Consider the following 23,112-nt stretch of genomic DNA (forward strand, 5'->3'; position numbering starts at 1 on the left):
GCAAGGCTTACCCGACTAGGATATACTTAGCCCTCCAACTAGATATGCAAGGTTTTTTGCTGGAGGGGTTTGGTTTTGCCGAAAAGCAATAAAGAGTAAGTCCTTATTTTTAGATTTTAGCTTTCAAGTTCTAGTTCACTTAACCATTCTACATTAACATCTATCCAATAGCATACATGGTAGAAAAAAAAATATCTTTCATCATCCAACCAGATTCACCATTATACATTCCACTTGTTACTCTATGTGGCAAAAGGGTTACACAGTCCCAATATCCGTGAGAGGCGGACGATTCGAATCGAATTTGTTAACCTTGCAAGGCAGACCTAACACACACGCATGGGGACCCAGTCACCCACGCGACTTTTCCCCTTTCTTTCCGGCTTATGGATCAGGGTCACCCCCTTCGACTACAAGAGCCCCACGCCAAAGTCGACGCCAGGTCGTGACCACGCTTGCACCCGCATGTGGCCGCATGAGAAACAACGTTCAAAGAGGGTGAGGGAAAAGTCCACTCCCCGGGCCGATCGGTTACTTAAGCTTACCGATTACCATATTTCTCGGCATGTGGTTAGTACGTTCAAACGCTTAACCACCACTACCACACACCGCGGCTTTATCCATTTTCACTAAATAGACGGGGTATCACAAGTACAACAACCCCGCCCGTAAACCTTATATTGCAGTGTGTAGTAAACATCCAACTCCTATAATTCTCGCGAGTGACAGGAAATCACTCGACTTCTACCGAACCATTAGCATAGCCAACTAGCGACCTATACATGCTAGTATTCAAACATAGGTACTTAAGATTATGCAACTAGGGTTCCAAATAATTCCTACAAACTTAAATGCACAAGTAGATATGAATATAAGCAGTTGCATAAATTTAAAATAGATAGGACATGCTCCGGGGCTTGCCTTCCTGAGCAGAGCTAGCCTTGGGCTCTTCTGAACTTTGGTTCAGGTCTTCAGCAATTTCAGTTATTTAACTTGAGCTTCACGCTGCTCACTCTCGGACTCCGGCACCAGCTCGTACGTACCGTCAGCGAGAGTAGTCGTATCTACATGAATGCACATGCATGAGTGGATGATGATAAAAAGTTATGATTAAAGCACTCTAGAGTTGTACTCCAACAACTCAAGTTAAGTGGTACGACATCATATTTATCTCCTTACTATACAATCATTTATGTTAGCTCATAAAAGGAGACTAGGTGTGGGTTTCAAACCTCATCCATTCAAGCAATTCGAGTAAACCAACATATACTAGCTAGACATGTATATATTCAGAAGTAAAGTTACATTTAGCCTCTGGTCATGATATTTTTTACAAAAGGTGCAAAACCTAATTAGTAGACCACTGTAAAAATTCCAGCTAGTTTCATGGAGCAGAAAAAGCATGAAAAACATTTTACATAGCCACTGCTAGAAACAAAATTAATTTGTGCAGGTCAAACTATGCAAGTGCTGGTAATGAATCTTTTACTTAACGTTGTTTACCTAAAGATGAGATCGGTGTAAAATTTGCACATTTAATTAAGCCTCACACAGGTCATGAAAAATAGAACAATGTACAACTACAGTAAAGCAAAATAATTTCTACAGGTAGTTCTACTAAGTTTCAGAGGTTCATATGTTTCCATCAATATGCAGTACACAAATACCAGCTCTGGTAAAAATATCAGATTTTTCTAGGTACAGAAACTATTTTTCATGATTTAATGTATTTATCACTACCCAAAATCATTTAGCCCAGTTAGGCTTAACTAAAAATTCTCAAACTTTTTCTACAGCAATTAGAAACCAAAGTAAAGTTACTGTAAAAGTTTTAACGCATGAAAACACAGTATAACAACTTGGGGAAATAAAAACATTTAACCTAGGCATTAATCAAGATCTATTTCAAAACCTAAGTTAGGAGTGAGTACTGGCCATCAAATTTTTACACAAGACTATCCTACTAGCATATAGATCACTGGCCAAAAATGGTAGACATGCAGTGCACATAACTTGAGATCTAATTAAGTGACACATAAAATTGCATTTAACTTAGAGAAAAATACATTGAGAAAATAGAAAAGTTCATGTAAAGAAAGTTGTAGATCTACTCATGAGGAACTCAGAACAATTGAGTTTGCATTTTTCCGATTTTTGTACAATTTTTAAACGAATTTCAAATTTCACAGCAAGAAATAAAGAAAGCCTAAACTAGTTTTACAGAACAGCCCCTGGATCTTGCACAAAACCCCCTGGAATCTAAAAAGAAATCACGCAGAGGTCCCTGGCTGCAGGTAGAAGAACAGGGGAGCGGCGGCCGGCCGTTTTCCAGCGGCTGTGGTCGGCGGTGGCGAGGGGGAACAGGGGAATGAGCAAGAGGACGTCGAGAGGGACCTGTAGATGGTCTTGGACGGGGTTGGGGAGGCCGGATTGGGGGTTCCCCGCAGAGCAGTTGCTCTGACGGTGGCGGCCAGCGGCGGAGGCGGCGTTCCGGTGAGGGAGGGGCGGCGAGGACTGGTTGGAGAGCTTCGGGGTGAGGTGGGGAACCGATTCCGAGGGCTATCTCGGGCGGAGGAGGGTCGGGGAGGGGTGCTCCACGGTGAGCTCAGGGGAGGCGGCCATGGCTGGCGGCGCGCTTGCTCTGGGCGCAGAGGGAGAAGGGGTGCGGGTTCTTGGCTCTGGGGGAAAGGAGGGAGTGGAGAGGGGAGGGGCGAGGAGGCTTTGCCTCGAAGCAACGAGGCTCAGGCGAGTTAAGGAGAGAGGCGCGGTGCAGGGAGTGGCAGGGGTGCTCCACGGTGAGCTCAGGGGAGGCTGGCCATGGCGTGCGCGAGCAGGGGCTGGGCCTCTCACTAACCAGTGGGGCCCAGCTGTCAGCCCCTGTTTAGGGTTTTCTTTTATTTATTAAATTGGCTGAAATTTTGTAAATTTATAGAAAAATGTAGAAAAATGCTAAAAATGCAAACTCAATTTTGTTAGTTTACTTAGATCCATATCTTCAGAGGAAAAATACTCATGCATGTTAAATGTTGGTTTTACCCCTACTAGAATTTATTTTGTGCTTAAGCTTATTTATTTTATATATGCAGTTATGGTAATCCAAAAATCCTGAAATTCAGGCAGTAGGCTAATCTTTGCATGCGTAAACCACTGTAAAATTTTCAGGTCCTGATGTTGTGCACTTTTGTGTAGATCTGTTTATGTTTAGTTTATCTTATTAGGGATTAAATAAATACTTGCTGTCATCAATAAATGCTGGAAAAATTCTGTGATATGCTTTATCAATATCATGTTAATCTTATGAAGTTTTGTTGCTAGTTAATTCCTTTATGCATGTGTGATCTCAACAAAACAATTATTTTCCTGTGTAAATCATGCTAACCATGTCAGGACCAGTTGGTTGCTTGTTTCTGTGTACCTTACTTATGTTGCTGGTTAGTAAATAAAGTCTAGGGCTTACTTCTTTTTTCTCTAGGTTTATGCTTAGTCTTTCTAATCAAGTTAGTAACTTCTATTAGAAGGAAACATCTCAGGCTAAAATAGTTGAACGAACTCTCATATTGCAGAACCAACTCTTTTTCCTTTTGAGCTTGTTGGTTTGTTGTGTTTGCTCGGTAAATGATTGCCCCATCATGTCTTTCTTTGTAATCGCATGGTTTTGCCTTGCATCATCAGTAACTATGCAATGGTGACCCTATGCTTGCCTTGTATGTCTTTTAAATGCATTGTGTGATGTTTTCCTTAAGTTCATGCATCAGCATTTTTGCATCTCATTTAGGTACGCTAGATGTACAACGCGTGGACGTGAAGCACGTGACGATGGAACCGAACCACAAGACGGTGTTTTGTGGACGCATCTAGAAGATGGACGGATGGACCCCGATGTGCATGACCAAAGGAAGATTGCTCGCCGAGCATCATCTAACCAACACTAACTTAGTGTTACCCCAGGCAAGCCCCGGAGCATAACCCTTAATTTCAGTATACAATGGTTATTTATTTAAGTATTGTGCATTAAGTTCTCTAGGAGTTGAATGAAACCCTAGTATGTATGTCTCTCCCTAGGTACCTATGTGTCTATACTATTATGCAGGTGTCGTTAGAAATGCTTTGCTAATTAGGGATTCGGTACAAGTCGAGTGATTCCTGTCACTCGCGAGATATAGGTCTTGTTACTTATGAAAAAGCTGCTGGAGAATGAATCAATGAGGAAAGAAAATGGAGACCAGGAGGAGATGAATTTGGTTATGGATATGGAATGAATGGAAAGTAAGACTCCGCCTATGTCGGTTAAGGACCGCACCGTTGTTGGCAGTGTTGATCGAGGATTGAACAGTACTAACCACATACCAAAAGTAGGAGGTAGTCGAAACCGGTAAACTGTAGACCTGATTTACAACGATACTTTGAATTGAGACCTGTTATTCTGGGCGTGGGATGATGGCGGTGTTGGGTTGTGTATCACCTTCAGGTTCTCTAGGAGTTCGCCGTGAGGGGCCCTTCACCCAGGTTTTGGCAAGCATGGTTCAGATGTCGTGGTAATGATGGGAACAATTGACATGTGTGGTCTAGTGTGGCTTGCATGTGTCATGTGAGTTAGGTCCACATTGCAAGGTTAAATCGGATCGATTCGCCATGACTCACGGATATGAGAGCCTTGATCTCTTTGTCACATCGTAGTAAGAATTGGAATGAGAATGGAACGATGATGAGATGAATATGATGATGTTATTGTTGGAGGCTTAATGTAGTCCACCATAATTGCTCTAGATGTTGGTGCAAACCTAGTTGGTATTTGTATAATAAACTTGAGCTAAAATACTGAAAGTAAGGATCCACTATTAGTAGTTTTTTAGCAAAATAACTCCAGAGCCAAAAAGCTTTGCATGTCTAGGAGTCGGCTAAGTATATACCACTAGTCGGGTAAGTCTTGCTGAGTATTAGTATACTCAGGGTTTGTCATTACCATGTTTTCAGGTAGCTGCTGCTGGTTGAAGCTAACTAGGATTCACATCGGTGGGCTCGATGTGACGTCCTCATGACTTTGTAGATAACGTTGTTTTCAAACCAAGCTTTATTTAAATTCCGCTGCATGTTAAACTCTGGAAATTTTCTTAAACTTAATTTGTAAAGCTCTGGTTTGTAATTTAAATCTGAAAATTTTCTGTTTGCTTGTAATCATATGTGCTCATCTTCGTGCAAGACTTCCAGTGTTTTCGATTCTTAACAAAACAGGCTCCTAGATTACACCATTTTAAGTGCGCGGTAACTTGATTAACGCTTAAGATGATAGTTAGCGCACTTAAGCCGGTTTAATTTGGGCGGTTCTGTTATAGCAGCGCAATTGCGTGACCGCTCTAGGCCGATCGACTACGTTCTGCACTGCTACAATCTGCACTACATTGTCTCTTCACGTGGACGGAGCGCTGCTTGGTAAGAGTAATCGAATTTAACATGACTATATTTCGGTTTGTTTTACTCTATCAGTTTTCAATCCTGTTTGAGATAGCAGTAGCGATGTTACTTCTATTTTGCCTCAAATTGAAATCTGGTCTCTTTAAACGCATATTTCCAACATCCTGCACAATTTAACGCATACTCCAGCTACTATTATGTGTATCTCCATTCTTCAACGCGTCCTTTCTCCTTCGAGCAAATTTGTGGAATTTTGAAGTATCTCATTTTCAAACAGCCCCAGAGCTCCTGAACTAATCATCTTGCATTCGCTTGGAAGCTGGAAAACTGTGCCGTTCTGTGTCCATTTTCTGATAACTGTTACTCTCCAAAAACCGATCTTGTTACCACTTAGAGAAGAGTATGCCTCGTCCTGTGTCAAGGTAAGCTTCGACATTTGTAGCCGCCACCTCCAAAACCATAGCCGCCACCTACAAATGTTGACTGCCATTCTGAAATTTGCTCTCGTCCTGTGTTACTTCCGAAGTGCGGCCTGAGCAAATGTTTTGTGGCCGTTACAAGTTAGCATGGATAGTGATGTGTTGATCAACCCGAAGCTGCCGTGCCCGGCGAGAATCTGAACTCGGAACAAGAACAAAAAGGTGCGTGGCCAAGTGCAGTACTCCAGTAAGTTTTGATTTTGTAGCTCTCTCGGTGTCTGCATGCACAACAAATATTCCACGTACGCTCCTTAGCAGCCGGTATGGCCTTGACCAACGACAGCAGCACGGCATGAGCAGCTCAATTTGTCTACTTTTTTTTTGTCACATGGAGATTTTGTCGCTGAAAAAATGGGTGTCCAGCTGTCCAGGTGTGTTACAGACCAATTAGCTTGTTCCAAATGGTGGTCTCGAGAATTGATAGCGTAGGTACGAACGATAGCTTGTCATCTTTCAGCGTGCGCCCCTATAAAAAGGGCACCATGGTTTCCCTGCAACCTCATCAGCTCTCCACAACACACCAGTCACCACCAGCTAGCTGCTTTCTCACTAGCCCTAGCTAGTTCATTAGCTAGCAATGGAGCACTTCAACAAAGCCCTAACAGCATTGTCCGCCACGCTGCTGCTGGTGCTGCTGGCTCCTCTCCTCATCATGGCCGCCGACCCCGACCCTCTCCAGGACTTCTGCGTCGCCGACCTCAGCGGCACGCCGTCGGTGAACGGCCACCCGTGCCTGCCGCCGTCGGCGGCGGGCGACGAGTTCCTCTTCTCGACCAGGATCGCCACCGGGGGCGACCCGCTGGCGAACCCGAACGGCTCCAACGTGACGGAGCTCGACGTGTCCGAGTGGCCCGGCGTGAACACGCTCGGCGTGTCCATGAACCGCGTCGACTTCGCGCCCGGCGGCACCAACCCGCCGCACATCCACCCGCGCGCCACCGAGGTCGGCCTGGTGACCCGCGGCGAGCTCCTCGTGGGCATCATCGGCAGCCTCGACTCCGGGAACCGGTACTACTCCAAGGTGGTCCGCGCCGGCGAGACCTTCGTCATCCCGCGCGGCCTCATGCACTTCCAGTTCAACGTCGGCAAGGAGGCGGCCACCATGGTGGTGTCCTTCAACAGCCAGAACCCCGGCATCATCTTTGTGCCGCTCACGCTGTTCGGGTCCTCCCCGCCCATCCCGACGCCGGTGCTCGTCAAGGCGCTCCGGGTGGACGCCGAGGTCGTCGATCTCCTCAAGTCCAAGTTCACCGGTGGGTACTGATGAAGTGAGAGCCGGCTGGTCCCACCATGGCTTCGCGGATTTATCCTCCGTAGGCAATCGGTCGATGCCCATCCGGATCAACAACGTACTACAATTTGATGTCACAGGCAGCTATAAATAATGTCGATGTCAGAAATTATGCTTCGGTTAATAAGGGGTCGTGATAATAAGGAATAAGTTAGATGGCCTCGAGGTTCGGGGAATAAAAATGTATTTGCTCATTTTTCATGTGTAATGTAACAAATGAAACTACATATGTGTGTGTTTTTAATGTTTGATTATGTCTAAGAAACCAATCAATGCGATGGAATCGGATATTTTCTTCTTAAAAATAAAATGTGGTAGGAGCTTCGCCATTCATTGATACTCCCTCCGTTTTAAATTGTAGGTCATTTTAACAAATCTAGATATATATATTTTGCTATATATTTAGATATAATGTATATCTATGTGCATACTATAATTTATGTATATATATTTGCTAAAACGATCTACAATTTGGAATGGAGTACTTGATAAATGAAAGAGTATCTTTCGGAGAGAAAAACAAAAGATAAACAAAAGAGTGCAGATTATTAGTAACCCAGAACAGAACTTGAAAATAAAGTTGGCTATATAAACAAGGGAAAAGCCCGCTTTACATCCTTGAACTATCACAAAAGTTCGATTTTCAAGATTTAACTACAAAACTGGATAACAAAGATCATCTGATTGTTGAAACTGGACAAATTTGGCCCTTTAGGTGGTTTTGAAGGTGGATTTCTATTTTGTGAGAATTAAAATATTCAAAATTAAACTAAAAGATTCATAAGTAATTTATTTTAAATAAAAAAAGTACAAAATGAGTATAAATTTTTTTCTAAAAATGTAAAATATCTATTGGTATGATACTTTTCAGTTATTTAGATCCAATTTTTTATTTTTATAATATTTAGTTGCTTGTAATTATGTCTATTGTTTCTAAATAGGTTATATTTTTAGAAAAAAATTGGTACTAGTTTCATATTTTTTAATTGAAAATGAATTAGTTTTGATTTTTTAAAGCTAATTAGAATTTTTATTTTAAAAAAAATACAAAACCACCTTGGAAACCATCGAAGGTCCAAATTTGTCCGGTTTCAATAGTTAGATAGCCTATGTTATCCGGTTTTGTAGTTGACTGTTGAAAATTGAACTTCAGTGATAAGTTCTGAGGGTGTAGTAAAGTATTTTATTAGATGGAGCTGTAGTACCCTCCCTTCCCAGGCATGCATATCTGCTTTTATTAGAAGAGATGGTGAAGAGTTGCTCTCAACCTGCCAAAACACATGCTAATTAATAGTCTTGGAAGAATTCTGGAAAATGTATTAACGCTGAATATGATCTATTATACCAACGTGTTTTTTTTAGTTTCTCCTCATACAAGTGATGATGTTACTTAAGAAATTTGGGATGATTAAACTCTATGTTATGAATGTTTTCATGATTAAATCTATGTATATTAATAGGTTAGGAACACCTGGGAGGGGGATTGTTCTCGAACGGCACCTGATTCCCTCATTGAGCAACACAGAAGTGTTGTGACACCGGGGTTTTCAGTGATGGCACTACCTGCTTATCACCCGCAACCTATGGTTTTATTGCCATGTGTAACTTGGTGGATATGATGCCGCTCGCCATAGATCGTATTCAAGAGCACCACATAGATACATTGGTCTTTTAGCGCTTCACCTACCATGAAAACATTTAGAGCATGCTCACTATTTGGCTAGGAACGAAAACACGTGTGTGCATGCACATGTGGTTCTCTGTACTATTGCCCTATGCTATTGTTAGTTCTTTATCGTTGTTCTTATGTAAGCAATGATATAACCCTTTCTTTAGATAGATCTTTTCTTCATTGCTAGACCTGACAGTTGTTCTTATTCTTTTTCTTATAGCAGAAGGTCGTTGCTTTTATTGTGAGAATGAAGGGGCTAAGATTGTTCATCCAGATCTAACAAAGTACATTGGCTAAGATTGCTTCTTCCTCTTAATGAAATACGTGCTCAGGCACGTTCGCGAAAAAAACATTGGCTGTGACATTGCTTTTGAGAGAATGGCTTGCCAGGACTTGGGTGGCTTGACAGTTGGTGACAGTGGCAAAAGCCTTATTGCTGATTCTGCTGGCATTTGCGAGGAGGATTGCATCTATTTTGATGCCAGCAGGGATGTCAAATGTGCAGAGTTTTTGAATGCTCGTGCTGGTATATTTGAGCGTAGCTTTCTTATTTAGAAATTCGTATTTAAGCCTACTTTGTTAATTCTAGTAAAATCCTGACGGTGGTATGTTTGTCTTCATATTCTGTCCTTAAAATATGTTGATCTCATAATTTTATTTATGAGAAAAGGTCCAACTGCTACTAGGGTGGGTATAATTCATGGCAATATATTGCTCCAGCCAGTACTGAGGCAGTGTGGCGATAAGATCGTCGTTATGGTTCAGGAAAATTACTGTGTTATTCCTTTGATTATATATGATGAAACGACTTGTGGCAGTAGCAATGAAGTAAAGGAAATTAATTCTGGCGAGTTAACAACTGATTATGTGGGTGTATCAGAATAGGCTTGCATATATTTTAGGTCTCGGCTATGAACAGCGTGCAAAGTTCATGGATGGCCATGCTGAGTTGGTTGATTGTGGACACAAAACTTTACTCCCTCCCTTTTAAATATAACATAACTTATAAGTAGTAATCATTTGAGGTTGGATGATCGATTATGTATTTTTCGTCGAGGTACTGTTCAGTGTTCACCCTGGAAATAATCCTGCGAGGCTCTGTTTGGTGCCTTGTAAGCTTTTTCTCTTGTAAATAGGATCCGGATGTAGTTTGTTATGCACAGGAAAACCTCTGCAATTTCTTTCACTAGTAAACTGCTGTTTGGGGGAAGGATGTGCAACTCCTTATTCACTTGATTAGCAAATTAATCACTGTAGTAGACTGAAGCGCATCACCTCAATACGGTTTCTCATGAGCATGAGAATACAAATTTTCATCGTAGACCTCGGTTTCCTAATTGAACAAACAGCTTCGGTTGAGTTGGACCTCCCGCTCCGCCACCGGCCTTGCATTGCTGGATGTGGGAGAGAGAGATACGAGGACAGAAATTGTGCGGTGACAATTTTTACATGGGCCGGTGAAGCGGCCGACCCCCCCCCCCCCCCCCCCCCCCCCCCCGCCGCAGCCCGCAACTGGCAGCGCATGTATGCAAGCAGATGCGGAAATCCAATGCCTTGTTTAGTTTCTTCAAAATTACAAAACTTTACAAGATTTCTCGTCATATCAAATTTTTGAATACATACATGAAATATTAAATATAGCTAAAAAATAACTAATTATACAATTTGTCTATAATTTGCGAGACGAATTTTTTGAGCCTAGTTAATCCATGGCGGGACAATAATTATTAAATATAAATGAAAGTGCTACAGTGCTTTACAAGTTCATTTTTATACAACTAAACAAACCCAATTCTAACATGCGCGCGCTGGGAGGCTTCCTGGCACACGATGCGCCGTTCCACCCCCACGGGTAATTTCCACTCACTCCACGTGAGTGACGTCACAGGTATTTATTTCTCTTCTCTTTTTTTATTTTTCCTTTTACATTCCATAAGTGTTATTATTATTTTATATTCCAATTTTTCCTTTTACCTTCTATATGTTTGAAGTTTTCTTGACAACTTTTATATGAAAATCATACTAAAAAATTATACCAAAATTTGTGTTTAGAAGTTGCATGATAAACTTTGCGTAAAAAAGTTGTGTGAGAAATCTTCCAGATAACATCTTCATACAATTTGTGTTGAAAATTTATCCTCTATAAATTAGTTTAGAAAACTACGCATTAAATTTTGTATGTACTGTGAAAGTTGTGCTAAAAAATTATTAATTTCAAGTTATACGTAAAAGTTATGTATATCATAAAAAAGTTATGATAAGAATCTGGCTTCAGCGAAGTTGTGCAAAAAATTATACTTACAAATTATATTTATAAGTTATAAATTTTCTAAGAGCCGCTATAGCGAGCTAATAGCGCCGCTAATCAGTTTAGCGAACTTTAGAAAAGCACATGTCATACGCAAGCAGCTGATCACATGCATCTACGTGGGCCATTTGTACATCGGCACCTGGCCCAAGGCAGCAGGCCGAATGCTCTGATTTTGCTTCCCTAGGCCTGCATGCGCGCGAGGGGATTTACTGGCCCGGCTAGCTGCCGATTCGGCCGCCGAGCGCCAGCGCACACGCGCGTGCCACATAGCCCAGCATGCATTCGGCGCTATCTCTTCCCGCCGCTACAGCATTTAGTCTCTCTGCACTCGTCACTCTCTAAATTCACTCTCCAAAAAGAATATTTTTATTTGGTCATCAAGATTCTTCTCTCTATATTCAGTTTCTCCACGTTCATTCGCTCTCTAAATTTCTACTCTATACCAACTACCACGAGTGGGGCCCACGTGTCATAATTATTTTTTCTTTTTTACCCCCTCCCTCCCCACTCTCTCTCCCACCACCGCGGCCCCTCTCTCTCTCCCTCCCTCCCTTCCTCGGCGCGCCGGCCACGGCGGGGCGGAGCGGCCGATGGCCGACGGCCGCGGCGGGCGGCCTCGGCGTGCCCCACCTCCCTCCCTCCCCTGTTGCGCCAGCGCGGGGGCGGCGGGGCGCGCGAGGCACGGCGGCGTGCCGCGGGGCGGACGCGGCGGCATGACGGCATGGCGGCGGGCCGGCGAGACGGCACCGGCCTTGCTCGTCGCCGCCCATGGAGCCGAGGCCCCGGAGCTGGCGGCCCCCGAGCTCGCCGCCCCGTCCCCCTCCCGGCGGCGGCCTCGCAGCGGCGCAGATGAACGCCCGTGGCGGGGGGGCGGCAGGCGAGCGAGCAGCGCCGCCGCGGGCGAGCTCCGTTCCGCCGCAGTGCGGGCGAGCTCGGCGTCGCAGCGGCCCGCAGGCGAGCGAGCAGCGCCGCCGCGGTGCGGGCGGGCTCGGCGGGGCGGAGCGGCCAGGGCGGGCCGCCGCCGGACGGGGGCCGCGACGCCGTCGCCCCAACACGCAACGGAGTAGGGGCGGAGAAGGCGAGCGGGGCCGCGCGCGCCGGGCTCCCTCGCGGCGGCGGCGGGCGGGACACGCCTCCTCCGCGCGGCCGAGCTCCTCCCCTGCTCCCACCGCTCGGTCCCTCTGCTCCGGCCCTGCTCGCCGCCACCCCCAGACCTCGGCGCGGCTCGCCGGCCCCGGAGATCTAGGCTGCCCCTGCTGCGCGACCTCACCGCGCCCCGGAGATCCTCCTCCGCGTGGGGCCATGGCGGGCGGGCGGGCGAGCGCCGTCGCGGCGTTGGGCTCGAGGCCCTCCCTCCTCCCGCCCCCTTCCATGGCGCGCGGGCTCCGAGCTCCGGCCGCATGGCCATGGCGCCGAGCTCGGGCGGGAGGACGGCGTGCGGTTGGGGATGACTGCGGGAAGGACGAGGGGGCCCGCGCGCGTCAGTTCCCAGAGTCGCCCGTACCGCGCCACGGATGCTGCGCGGGAGCTCGAACTCCATTTTCCAGAGCCACTTAGCGCGCCCCACTGCAGCGAAAAAAACGCTAAAGGCGCTCTGTAAACAGGGTAGCGCGCGGCTTACAGAGTCCGCTGCGGAGAGCCTTAGCGGCGCTAAATGCTGCAATAGCGAACTTAGCTTCTCTAGCGGAAGAAAAAGGCTTATCGTAAAGGGAGCTTCTAAACGCTATAGCTATCGCCGCTATAACCCGCTATTTTAATCAATAAAATTTTTCAAAAATTGAAAATTGTGCAGAATAATTTTTTTTCTAAAAAGGAAAGGAATCATTGTCGGGATCTCGCGCTAGCAGCGCTGCTGGCGCGCGCGGGGATTAGGAGGACCCGAGCAGATGCCCTGCAGGCCTGCACAGAGATCTTTGCGTCTGGACAAGAAAAGAAAAGAAGAAGCAAAGTAGACGTTTTTATTCTTTAACTTTGATTCTCAACTTTCAGATTAGTCAATATATCCTTAAACTTTCATTTTTTTTATCAAATTCATCTATAGACTAATATTATATAATCCAATAACATAGAATGTGTGAAAGCGAGATTTTATTTTCAGGGTTCGATTCTTAATACGAGACTGATATTTATATACAGTACTCCCTCCATTCCAAATTGTAGTTCATTTGACTTTTTTAACTCCAAGTTTGACCACTCGTCTTATTCAAAAAATTTGTGCAAATATAATCAAATTTAAGTCATTCTGAAGGACCTTTTGTTAATAAAACATGCCACAACAAAAGAAGTGACATTTTGCATAAATTTTTGAATAAAACGAGTGGTCAAACTTAGAGTCGAAAAAGTCAAACGAACTATAATTTGGAACGGAGGGAGTATCCATTTTAAGCCACTCCAACTCACATTAATATAGAACCCTAATATAGAACCCGCTCCGTCCCATCCCATTATCTAATTCAATCCATTCTAATCCACCCAAACATACTCCATATCAAAACCCAAACTATTAAACTCATTTCAACCCGACTCATTTGCAGACCTAGTCTTATTCAAAGATGCGGCAGGGCGTGTTGCCTGTTCCTCTAAAAGAAAGTTAGATAGCATCGAGGTTCACAGTTCACTGATTAAAATGTATTTGCTAATTTTTCATGTGTAATGTAACAAATGAAACTACATTTATGTGTGATTTTTAATGTTTGATTATGTCTAAGAAACCAAACAATGCGACGGAATCGATTCTTTTCTTTTAAAAAACAAAATTTAGGAGCTCTGTCATTCATTGATAGTAGTACTTGATAAACAAAAGATTGCAGAATAGTAGTAATCCAGGACAGTAGTTGGAAATAAAATCGGCTAGATAAACAAACCATAAACAAGTCTCAAGCAAAATCATTTATTATGGCCTCCGACCGGCTAGTCATAAACCAAAAGCAGGCAAAGCACCAATCAGTTGGACACGCATCGATCGCATCGCGCCATCACATCTCCGACCCTGCACCCCCGCTTCCCTCGAGAACCAGCGCCTTCCACTTCTCCGCGGCGCCGGCGCGCACGAACTCCACGAACTCGTCCAGGCTCCGGTCGGAGCTGCCGCCGGGCGCCACCGCCGCGCGCGCCCTGTCCCTCCACTTCCCCGCCGCCGCGCGAGCGGCGGCCCCGCCCATGACGGCGCGCACGCACCGCTCCACCTCCCCGCGCGGGAACACCGCCGTCCCCGCGTCGCGGCGCGCGCGGGCGCCGGCGCCCCAGGCGACCTCGACGCACCGCGCGTTGGTCGGCTGGTCGGACCACAGCCCCAGCGCCACCATCGGCACGCCGAAGCTGAGCGCCTCCAGCGTCGAGTTCCAGCCGCAGTGGGTGACGAAGCAGCCCACGGCCGGGTGCGCCAGCACGTCCAGCTGCGGGCACCAGCGCACGATCATCGCGGCGCCCGACGCCGTGGGCTCGTCCAGGAGGTGGTGCGGGAGCTCGTGCTCCTCGGTGGCCCTCACCACCCAGAGGAACGGCCTGCCGGCGGCGAGGAGCCCGCGGGCGAGCTCCTCCGTCTGGGCGGCGCCGAGGGACGCGAAGCTGCCGAAGGAGACGTAGGCCACGGAGCCAGGGAGCTTGGTGTCCAGCCACTTGATGCAGGCGTCCTCCGGGTTCAGCATGTTGGCGCCGTAGGTGATCCGGGCGGTGGCGCCGGTGCCAGCGGCCGGCAGCGGCACGCACGGGCCGATGGCTCGGGCCTTCATGTAGTTTGTCAGTCCGGCCAAGACCTAGTTGGAACGTACATGATTAGTCCATTTCAATAGAGGTAAACGATTCTGAATATGTCACCATAATGCACATATATGCTTTGAGGTGTTGTAAAGTAAAGCTGACTATGTGAACTTTAGACAACTCTATTTTTAGTTCTTTTATGCTAGTTTTTTTCATGTAAAAGCATTTTTGATCTATTCAGATCTTTCTTAATACGGCACTGCTAGCGTCTGGACGTTCGATTAGAATTTTTTTTTCATCAAACTGTCTATAGTAACATTGATTAATAGCAATTGCAACATAAGAAATTAGCTCTTGCAACATTAAACAAATATGTATACAAATGACTCTGATATTCGATTTGATGATTAAAAATTCCCACTACAATATTAACATTATTATGTTTCATGCAACATCCATTGCGTAATATAAATAAATAATAATTGCAACATGAGTCCTTGACTCTTGCAATCTGGTCTATATGGATCGGAGCGTTCGATTTTTCCTGCGTGTTAGACGTTCTAATTCTAGCATTACCGCTCTTATGTTCAAGCTGGCCAATGGTTCGCCGTAGTTCCCGTTAAAAAAATCAATTCAAATATATAGTTCGTGAAAAATGCATTTGAAATTCCCGCGAAACAAACATACTAAACCACTGAGCAACGTATGAACTATATGACTGAATTCAAGGGTGAGTAAAATAAATGGAAGCTTCAAATTTTTTGTTCACACACCTCGCTCTCAAGTTCTTCAAACGAGTTGAAGAGCACCCAGTCATCTTTCCCCTCATGGGCGAACTGTTTCAGCGCGCTCTCGGCGATCATCGGGTACGGCCCACCGTCGAACACGGACGACGGGAACTCCGACCTCTCCATCTCCGGCAGCCCCTCGAGCGCCTTGCTCCGTGCGGCGGCGCCGTCCTCATCGGCCGGCGGCGGCACGGCGAGCCTCCCCTGGCTGAAGTGGTAGTACACGGCGCTGACAGCGCACGACTGCGTGGAGAAGGGGACGGCGGGCAGGCCCGCCCGCCGCGCCACGGGCGGCACCCAGTGCTCGTACGAGTCGTACACGACGCACGTGAAGCGCCCCTGCCCCGGCGCGCGCGCCTCGATGAGCGCCGCCAGCGACCCGGACATGGCGGCCGCCTGCTTCTCCAGGTACTCGGCGACGCTCGCGGCCGAGGCGAGCCCGCCCTCGTCGTGCCCGTCGGAGATGGCCTCAACCGCCGCCGGGCGCGCGTCCACGCCGCCGGCCGTCCGCGCGACGAAGCGGGTGGTGACGAGCGTGGTGGCCACGCCCTTGGACGCCAGCCGCCTGGCGAACTGCACCATGGGGTTCATGTGGCCCTGGGCCGGGAGCGGCACCACGAGGACGTGCGCCATGGCTGCTGCTGTGCTGGCTTCTTCTTCTTCTCTCTCGCAACAATGGAGATATGGGGATGGGGATTCCGACGACGATCACCTCAAATAACATGTGACGGGCCGGGCAAACTTGCCGGATGCGTGTTCCCACTTCCCAGTTGTACAAGCGAGCGACGACACTTTTCTCAAGGCTGGAATACACTTTTTTTTTTTGCGAGGACAAGGCTGGAATACACAATTGAGGATAGTAACTGCTGTCCCATCAGGCTACGTGTATGAGGTACAAGCAAAGCTCTCGCCCTACGGCTACGAGGAATGCATGAGCTGGGCCCCATTTCAAACTGGCCTGCATCCAAAGGTCACTCCTGCTGATTCGAGATTTGGCTATGCTTGGCCTGGAAGGAAGGATTCATGAGCTCAGTGATGTACAGTTGGATGCAGTAAAACATTTGCCGGTTACTTCGAAAAAGTAATCTAAAATATTTTCTTTTTATAATTCTAGGGAACCATGCCTAGATTCAGTAAAACATTGCAATAGAACAAGGTTGAGCGTTTTACCGACCAGTTCAGTAAAAAGGTAAGCACCGCATGCACTCCACTGCTGCTATGCATCTCTCGCTGGCAAACATGCCAAGCACAATCTGAACTCACGCATCAGCGACACAGTAATAGGAAATCTGTTCTCTGAGAAGTGAGAAGCATGCATATACACGAAGCAAATTACTAAAAATGATAAAGTGTACTCTATTCTATGAGCTTTTGCCTCTTTTCTTTGACATTCTGCCATCAACCTCTCCTAAGAAACGAACAAAAGCATTTGGCGAATCCTCCGTTTCTTCTGTTTTGCGGTTTTTTATTTTTTTTATTTTTTTATTTTCATTTTTTATAAAAATATATTTTCATTTTCGAAATTTACAAAAATATACCCCGGCCGCCCCGCTGCTGGGCGGCAGGGGTTTTCTGCAAAAATTTTCGCGGAAAATTTATGCTGAGGGCCAGGCCGCCCGGCAGCGGGGCGGCCGCCTCCGAGAGCCCGCCGCGCTCTCGAGCACCCCCGGGACGGGAGCGACTAGCGGAGTGGGCATGATGGCCTGGCCGGCGACTCGGCGATGATGCACGCGCGCTTGGCCCGGGGGCGGGGGGGGACAAGCGACTACTACGCGGGCAGCAGGGCTACCGGTAGCTAGCCAGCCTCATCAAGGAGGAGGGCGCGCAGCACGGGCACGGATCAGCAGCGCCGCAGCGGCAGCCACCTTCTCCTGCCTGCGCTGCCTGCCGGCTGCCGCCCCCGCGCATGTGGCCGGCCGGGGGCTCTGCCCGCGCGCGCGGCGCACTGGCATTGCCGTGGGAGGAGCGGGAGCTCGCGCGGCGCACTGGCATTGACGTGGGAGGAGCGGGAGCTAGCCGCGCGGCAGGGGACGACGTGCAGCGGTGCAGGTGCACAGTAGCCTGGACTCGAGAGCATCCAAGGGGCAGCAACAGAGGAAATCATCTCATCTACTGCTGCGACCCACACCAACGTGCAGTGCTGCATTTGACTTTCGCTTCCTACTACACTGCGGAGTACACTACTGCACAGAGTGCTTAGCTCAGTAGCATAACAAAAAAAAACATGGACCAGTACAAACCATGACGCAATCTTTTTAGCACCAGCCGCCGTCTACCTGTTAGACTCGCTGCCGAAGTGGGCACACTTCTTGCCATCGGCGAAACTGGAGTGCATGCGTGAGGCTGTGGACTTCTAGACTAGCTTGCCGAAGCGGGCAAAGTTGGCACCGAGAGAACATCAAACGTGCCCTTAAAAACTACGCCTTGTTTAGTTCCCTTCAAAATTTCAAAATTTTACAAGATTTCACATCACATCGAATTTTTGAACGCATGTATGAAGTATTAAATGTAGCTAAACAAAATAACTAATTATACAGTTTGTCTATAATTTGCGAGACGAATTTTTTAAGCCTAGTTAACTTATGATCGGATAATAATTACCAAATACAAACGAAAGTGCTACAGTACTTTGCAACTTTCCTTTTACGCATCTAAACAAGGGCCTAGTCAAAATGTGTCCTCTAATTTCAAATTTCTCAAAATACCCTCCAGTTATCAACGTGACGTGCTAGACGACACTTGGCGGCAAGCATGAAGACCGTCCGTACATTTCGAACTAAAACGTCCTGCATGAGTATGTATTATCCAACGCAGTGAGATGGAAAGGGTTTGCTCGCCACGTACCCAGTACCCTGCAGGGCCTCGACACGTACGTGTATTTGGACGCCTGGTTGGCTGGTTGCTCGGCGCACGGAAATCCCATGCGCTTGGGCAGGCGGGGGCCGGCTGCCGCAAGCCACGGGCCGTGTGGAGCCGAATCGGATCAGCTGTCCAGTGTCCTCGGCGCCCACCGGTCAGTCTCGGTTCAGCTCGCGTCGCGACGGGAATAAAATGGTGAACGGTCAGACTCTCGTGCCCGTGCGCGCGGGGGGAGCAGCGCCAGGCACGGGTATGGTGGCGTGGGGTGCGCCGGTGCGAGGTGGGGCGATGGTGCGCGCGGCCCGGGGGAGAGGGACGTGTCCGTGGCGCCACGCGGCTCGCCTCGAGGGGCCTGCCGCCCCGCCGCCGCACAGCCTGCGGCCTGGGGCCGGCTGTCCCTCTGAAAATTTTTGCAGAAAAGCCCCTGCCGCCCCGCAACGGGCGACTAGGTCCCGACCGCCCGACAGCAGGGCAGCCGGGTATATTTTTATAAATTTTAAAAATAAAAATATATTTTTATAAAAAACGAAAATAAAAAATAAAAAAATAAAAAAACCGCCTTCTGTTTTTGCACTCTTTTTGGGCTTCCTGGTAGGCTTTGGATGTGTTTTTCGGCCCGCTCGGATCCGATCAGGCCTTCTTCCTGCATCTCATAGAGGCCCATAAGAAATCAGGCCTTTCATCATCCTTCTTCCTCTCAACTTCTCAAGAAGCTTACTCTCCAAAAAAACAAAAACAAAAAACTTCTCAAGAAGCTATCCAGCATAGAACACCCCAACTCGTCTAATGCAAACCTCAAGAAAAAAAAACTCGTCTAAGGCACTGCTGTTTCTCACAAAAAATAAAGTCTAATGCATTGCTTTTTTTTTTGACGCCAGTCTAATGCATTGCTTATGGGACGTCATGCTATACCATTCCAAACCTCACGAAAGAAACAGCAGTAGCAAACTTGGAAAGTTCTAATCTGCACTATTGAAGCAAGCAAGAAAGAAACTGGCCGGCCGGAAGTGTGTGCTGGTTTTGCACTGCCAAACAGCTCAGAGTGTTGTAATTTCCAAATCTCTAGTTCCTGAACTGCGTGCCACGTATAATTAGACAGCGCCGTGGCATATCCATCACTCGGATTCCGTTCCGTCAGATCTGATCTCTTGTTACTTAAAGCACTTTCTCAACTCTGCTGTCACCCTTGAGTGTTTGACCACACAACTTAAAACCAAAAAAAGAATCTTATAAAATAAAGAGAGCAAAATATTTTATTAGATCAAAACAAAAAAAAGGAATTGGTGAAGCCCTGAAGACCTGAACCCAAACCATATATACTAGATCGCATCGAGCCCAAAACCCCACAGGCAGCCAGCCGGCACCTACCCCGTCACGTGGGCCCCACCAAGACACACACGAAGAGTGGGGAAAAACGTGCTCGCTCTCCGTCTCCTCCCAATGCGGCGTCTCGCTGTCCTCCTGCTGCCGCTGCTCCTTGCCGCCGGCGCGGCGGCGGCGGCGGTGGAGGGGCCCGCGACCTCCCCTCCCCCTCCTCTTCCTCCGACTCCGCCGCCGCCGCCTCCATCGCACAAGAACGCGACTCTCGCCGAGCTCCTCCCGCTCTACGGCCTGCCCCCGGGCGTCTTCCCCTCGACCGTCACCGCCTTCTCGCTCGCCAACAACGGCAGCATCTCCGTCGACCTCGCGGGGCCCTGCTACGTCCACTTCGAGTACCTCACCTACTTCGCGCCCCGCGTCACGGGGGTGCTCCGCTACGGCTCCCTCTCCGACCTCCACGGCGTCCAGGTCCGCCGCTTCCTCATCTGGCTCAACGTCATCCGCATCAAGGTTGACCTGCCCCCGCCGCCGCGCTACGTCTACCTCGACATCGGGTGGATCACGCGCAGGCTACCCGCCTCCGACTTCCAGTCCGTCCACTCCTGCGAGGAATCCAGCCGGTGCCGCCTCTCCTCCGCCCTCGCAGTCGCCGCCAAATGGCTCCAGGTAGGAACACTTTCCCTCCTTCCCGGTTGCTTTTGTGACTTGAGCAGCCATTTCCGTTCAATCAGTTCCTTGTTCGAGCTTACTGGAATTTCTATGGCGATGATTTTGCTCCCTGAGTACAAACTGAGTCCATGACACCACTTAGCCACTTCAATTTATTGGGTGTGTTTTCTTGTTGGCTCGTGAAGTCGAGCAGAATGCTGCCAAGAATATGCTGTCCCATGTGTTAGTTCCGTACGCCATTTTTTTGTCTTTCTAGAGGTTTGCTTGATGTCTATGGTGGCTGGTTTTGACTTTCTATAGGCTAAGGAGGTAGCGTGGTTGTGAGGGAAAATAACTGAGAATTTCTTATTGCAGATAAGCTGACATGGGTATTAAAGGAACGGCACATGATCGTAAAATATAAAAAATAATATGCATAACTGTGTCACGTGGAAGTTCTTTAGAGTGGTCCTGAACTTTTTTTTTGTTCAATAATAATATGCCATGTGTTGTGGGAAGGTACTACATTAAGATCTCACAAAGTGAGTTGACCATAAACCATTCATTTAGTAAGCTTCTCTATGAAAGAGCAATTAGTTACTGTTTACACTGTAAATGAAAGACCAATATTGGTGGTAGCGGAGGGGATGAACTCCTCGAATCCTTACTTATGCTTTCTTGTAAGGGAGAGGGAGAAAATTCGGTCTTAAAGGGTCGCACAATGCACAACTTAGTATTGAGATCATGATTTGCTACCAAAGGGCCGGTATAGTCCAGAAACATTTTTATGCGCTGAAGATTTAGGACTGAGTTTGTGAGATTCAAGTAGTATCACAGCATTGCTCAAAGGAGATACTCTACCTATGTGATTTTCTTATTTTGTATTATTGCCTGGTTGGTACCATTTACAGATTTCTAAGCTCATGAATTATTAGCCATGTGGTTGCTGAAGTTTTCTTTTGAATGAGTTATGTTTATGAATAATTGTCCAAGTGTATTGCTGTACTGTTTAGTTTACTGATAGTTCATGTGTGTGCTTTGTTTGCACAATACAGTTGTGAATTGTGTCAGAGGAAGTTAATTTGATTTTTAGGTCTCTCAAGTGGTATATTACATATACAAAAATCATGAATTGGACATGAAAATGGCACAGTAAAAGGTGAATGGAAATGAAATTGAAATTGATTTATTGATTCAGGTATTCTGTAACACCGTATTCTCAGCCAAAGCAAGAGTTATTGTTTAGAGTGATCAATATGAAATTGAAGAAATGGAGGGAAAAAAATCCCATTTGTGATTGGGATAAATGATTTAACTTATGGGCAAATTGCTACATAAAAACATAATGGTTTGGGATCTGACTTGTCAACATTGGCATTTAATTTCCTTTCGGAATGATGCGTATGACCTGTAAACAGAATATTATGATATGATTATTTCAGTATATAGGCACTTGATGTGCTTGGTTGACTGTTACCGTGCAGTTGATGACCTTTTCTATATGGTATTTGGTCACTGTGAGTTTGGTTGATCTAAATGCTGTTTTGGTCCTTGCAGGACTTCTTTGCCCAATTTTAGGGGGTGGGGAAAGTCCAGTATCGTATGAGGTAATATAGCATTTTGATTATAAAGATTTGCATAACCCTTGATCTTTCATTTTCATACTGCTAAATCATCACCTATCTAATTAAATATGGCAATCTACTTGGGAAGGGATATTTTTGCATAGAAAACAGTTTGGATGGAAACTTGTTATTGGGGTATATTTCTGTTTCCTTATTTCCGATCGCAGCAAACCACTTTTCTAGAGTTTGTTTCACCCATTTCCTCTTTTTTGTGTGTATGGGTTCCCATCCTATTATGCACCGTCCCAGCAGTATGCATTTATTGGTTGATTCCCCTATAAACTTGATTCATTTTCTGGGTTTCCCAACAATTCCTATCATCCTATGTATTGATCACTAGTGGCTCACTGCTCGAGCTTGCCTTATTGCTGGCGCCCAGTTTCTGTCAGACACTTAAATGCCAGTGTCAAGAACAGCTAATGCATATAGTAGTGAGATGGATGTGGCATGTGGCCCTCCAAACAATATTGAAGCCTTCAAAAAATGAGTTGTGGTCAGATGAGCGATGGTTGTTCCGTCCTGCCCACTTCTTGACGCATAAATGGATCAGCAACTGTCTTGTCTAAAGCATCTGATATTTGTTATCTTATGATATTTGTTATCTTATGATATTTGTTATCTTATCAGTAAGATTCCACTAACCTTTTTTCTTACAACTTCCTGTAGTTTCTGTCTTCGACACCCTGAGAGGATCATTCGAGCCGTGAACAAGCTGGTACACTGGCGTTCGTTACGATCTTTACAAGCAACTAATCAAGATGCTGTCGCATTTGTAAATTTGTGGGCATTTGATTGCCACGTTATCTTTGTGGATTTGTACTCGACACTTTCATCAACTTTCTAGTGTTCCACACTTGAAATTTGAGAACAGGTGGCAGATATGAAGTTGCCTGTTTCGTCATTTGTACAAATCTTTAGGCAGTACCGCGCAAACAATCTTAGGTTACCGTCATTTGGCCATCGAGTTTCAGCAGTTAAATTTAGGTCGCAAAAAAAAATACAAGTTTG

General features: G+C 46.6%; 3 protein-coding genes and 1 long non-coding RNA gene across 6 annotated transcripts in view; 3 read left to right on the forward strand and 1 right to left on the reverse strand.

The window, feature by feature from the left end:
• The window catches only part of LOC120692901, a 20,326-nt gene extending 16,362 nt beyond the window's left edge, over window positions 1–3,964 (forward strand). The window contains exon 8 of one of the 2 annotated variants that reach the window (XR_005682783.1): window positions 3,776–3,964. This is a non-coding gene — a long non-coding RNA (uncharacterized LOC120692901). The remainder of the gene's footprint in view (window positions 1–3,775) is intronic. The other variant, XR_005682780.1, reaches the window with a different exon arrangement.
• Window positions 3,965–6,379: 2,415 nt separating this feature from the next.
• On the forward strand, window positions 6,380–7,470 carry LOC120687675 (germin-like protein 3-6). The gene has a single exon (XM_039969703.1). The coding sequence runs from the start codon at window positions 6,469–6,471 to the stop codon at window positions 7,153–7,155; it is 687 nt and encodes a 228-aa protein (XP_039825637.1). The 5' UTR covers window positions 6,380–6,468; the 3' UTR covers window positions 7,156–7,470.
• Window positions 7,471–14,140: 6,670 nt separating this feature from the next.
• LOC120693039 (indole-3-acetate beta-glucosyltransferase-like) lies at window positions 14,141–16,310 on the reverse strand. The gene is made up of 2 exons (XM_039976441.1): window positions 15,638–16,310; window positions 14,141–14,920 (listed from the first exon to the last, which is right to left on the reverse strand). The coding sequence occupies exons 1-2, from the start codon at window positions 16,283–16,285 to the stop codon at window positions 14,141–14,143; spliced, it is 1,428 nt and encodes a 475-aa protein (XP_039832375.1). The 5' UTR covers window positions 16,286–16,310.
• Window positions 16,311–19,847: 3,537 nt separating this feature from the next.
• LOC120690344 lies at window positions 19,848–23,056 on the forward strand. Of its 2 annotated transcripts, XM_039972966.1 has the most exons (3): window positions 19,850–20,497; window positions 22,037–22,086; window positions 22,771–23,005. In XM_039972966.1, exons 1-2 carry the CDS (start codon window positions 19,952–19,954, stop codon window positions 22,055–22,057), a joined length of 567 nt encoding a protein of 188 aa, XP_039828900.1. In that variant the 5' UTR covers window positions 19,850–19,951; the 3' UTR covers window positions 22,058–22,086; window positions 22,771–23,005. The 2 variants fall into 2 exon arrangements, with proteins under 2 accessions (XP_039828901.1, XP_039828900.1); XM_039972967.1 differs by lacking the exon at window positions 22,037–22,086 and having other exon boundaries at window positions 19,848–20,497; window positions 22,771–23,056.
• Window positions 23,057–23,112: the final 56 nt, after the last annotated feature.

The sequence above is a fragment of the Panicum virgatum genome, chromosome 9N (assembly GCF_016808335.1).
Source record: "Panicum virgatum strain AP13 chromosome 9N, P.virgatum_v5, whole genome shotgun sequence".
Classification (NCBI taxonomy): domain Eukaryota; kingdom Viridiplantae; phylum Streptophyta; class Magnoliopsida; order Poales; family Poaceae; genus Panicum; species Panicum virgatum.

Coding starts and splice junctions, on each gene's coding strand:
- LOC120687675 (XM_039969703.1), top strand. CDS start 6,469: ATGGAGCACTTCAACAAAGCCCTAACAGCATTGTCCGCCACGCTGCTG.
- LOC120690344 (XM_039972967.1), top strand. CDS start 19,952: ATGCGGCGTCTCGCTGTCCTCCTGCTGCCGCTGCTCCTTGCCGCCGGC. Junction 20,498..22,770: donor TCGCCGCCAAATGGCTCCAG/GTAGGAACACTT, acceptor AACTTCCTGTAG/TTTCTGTCTTCGACACCCTG.
- LOC120693039 (XM_039976441.1), bottom strand. CDS start 16,285: ATGGCGCACGTCCTCGTGGTGCCGCTCCCGGCCCAGGGCCACATGAAC. Junction 14,921..15,637: donor TTGAAGAACTTGAGAGCGAG/GTGTGTGAACAA, acceptor CGTTCCAACTAG/GTCTTGGCCGGACTGACAAA.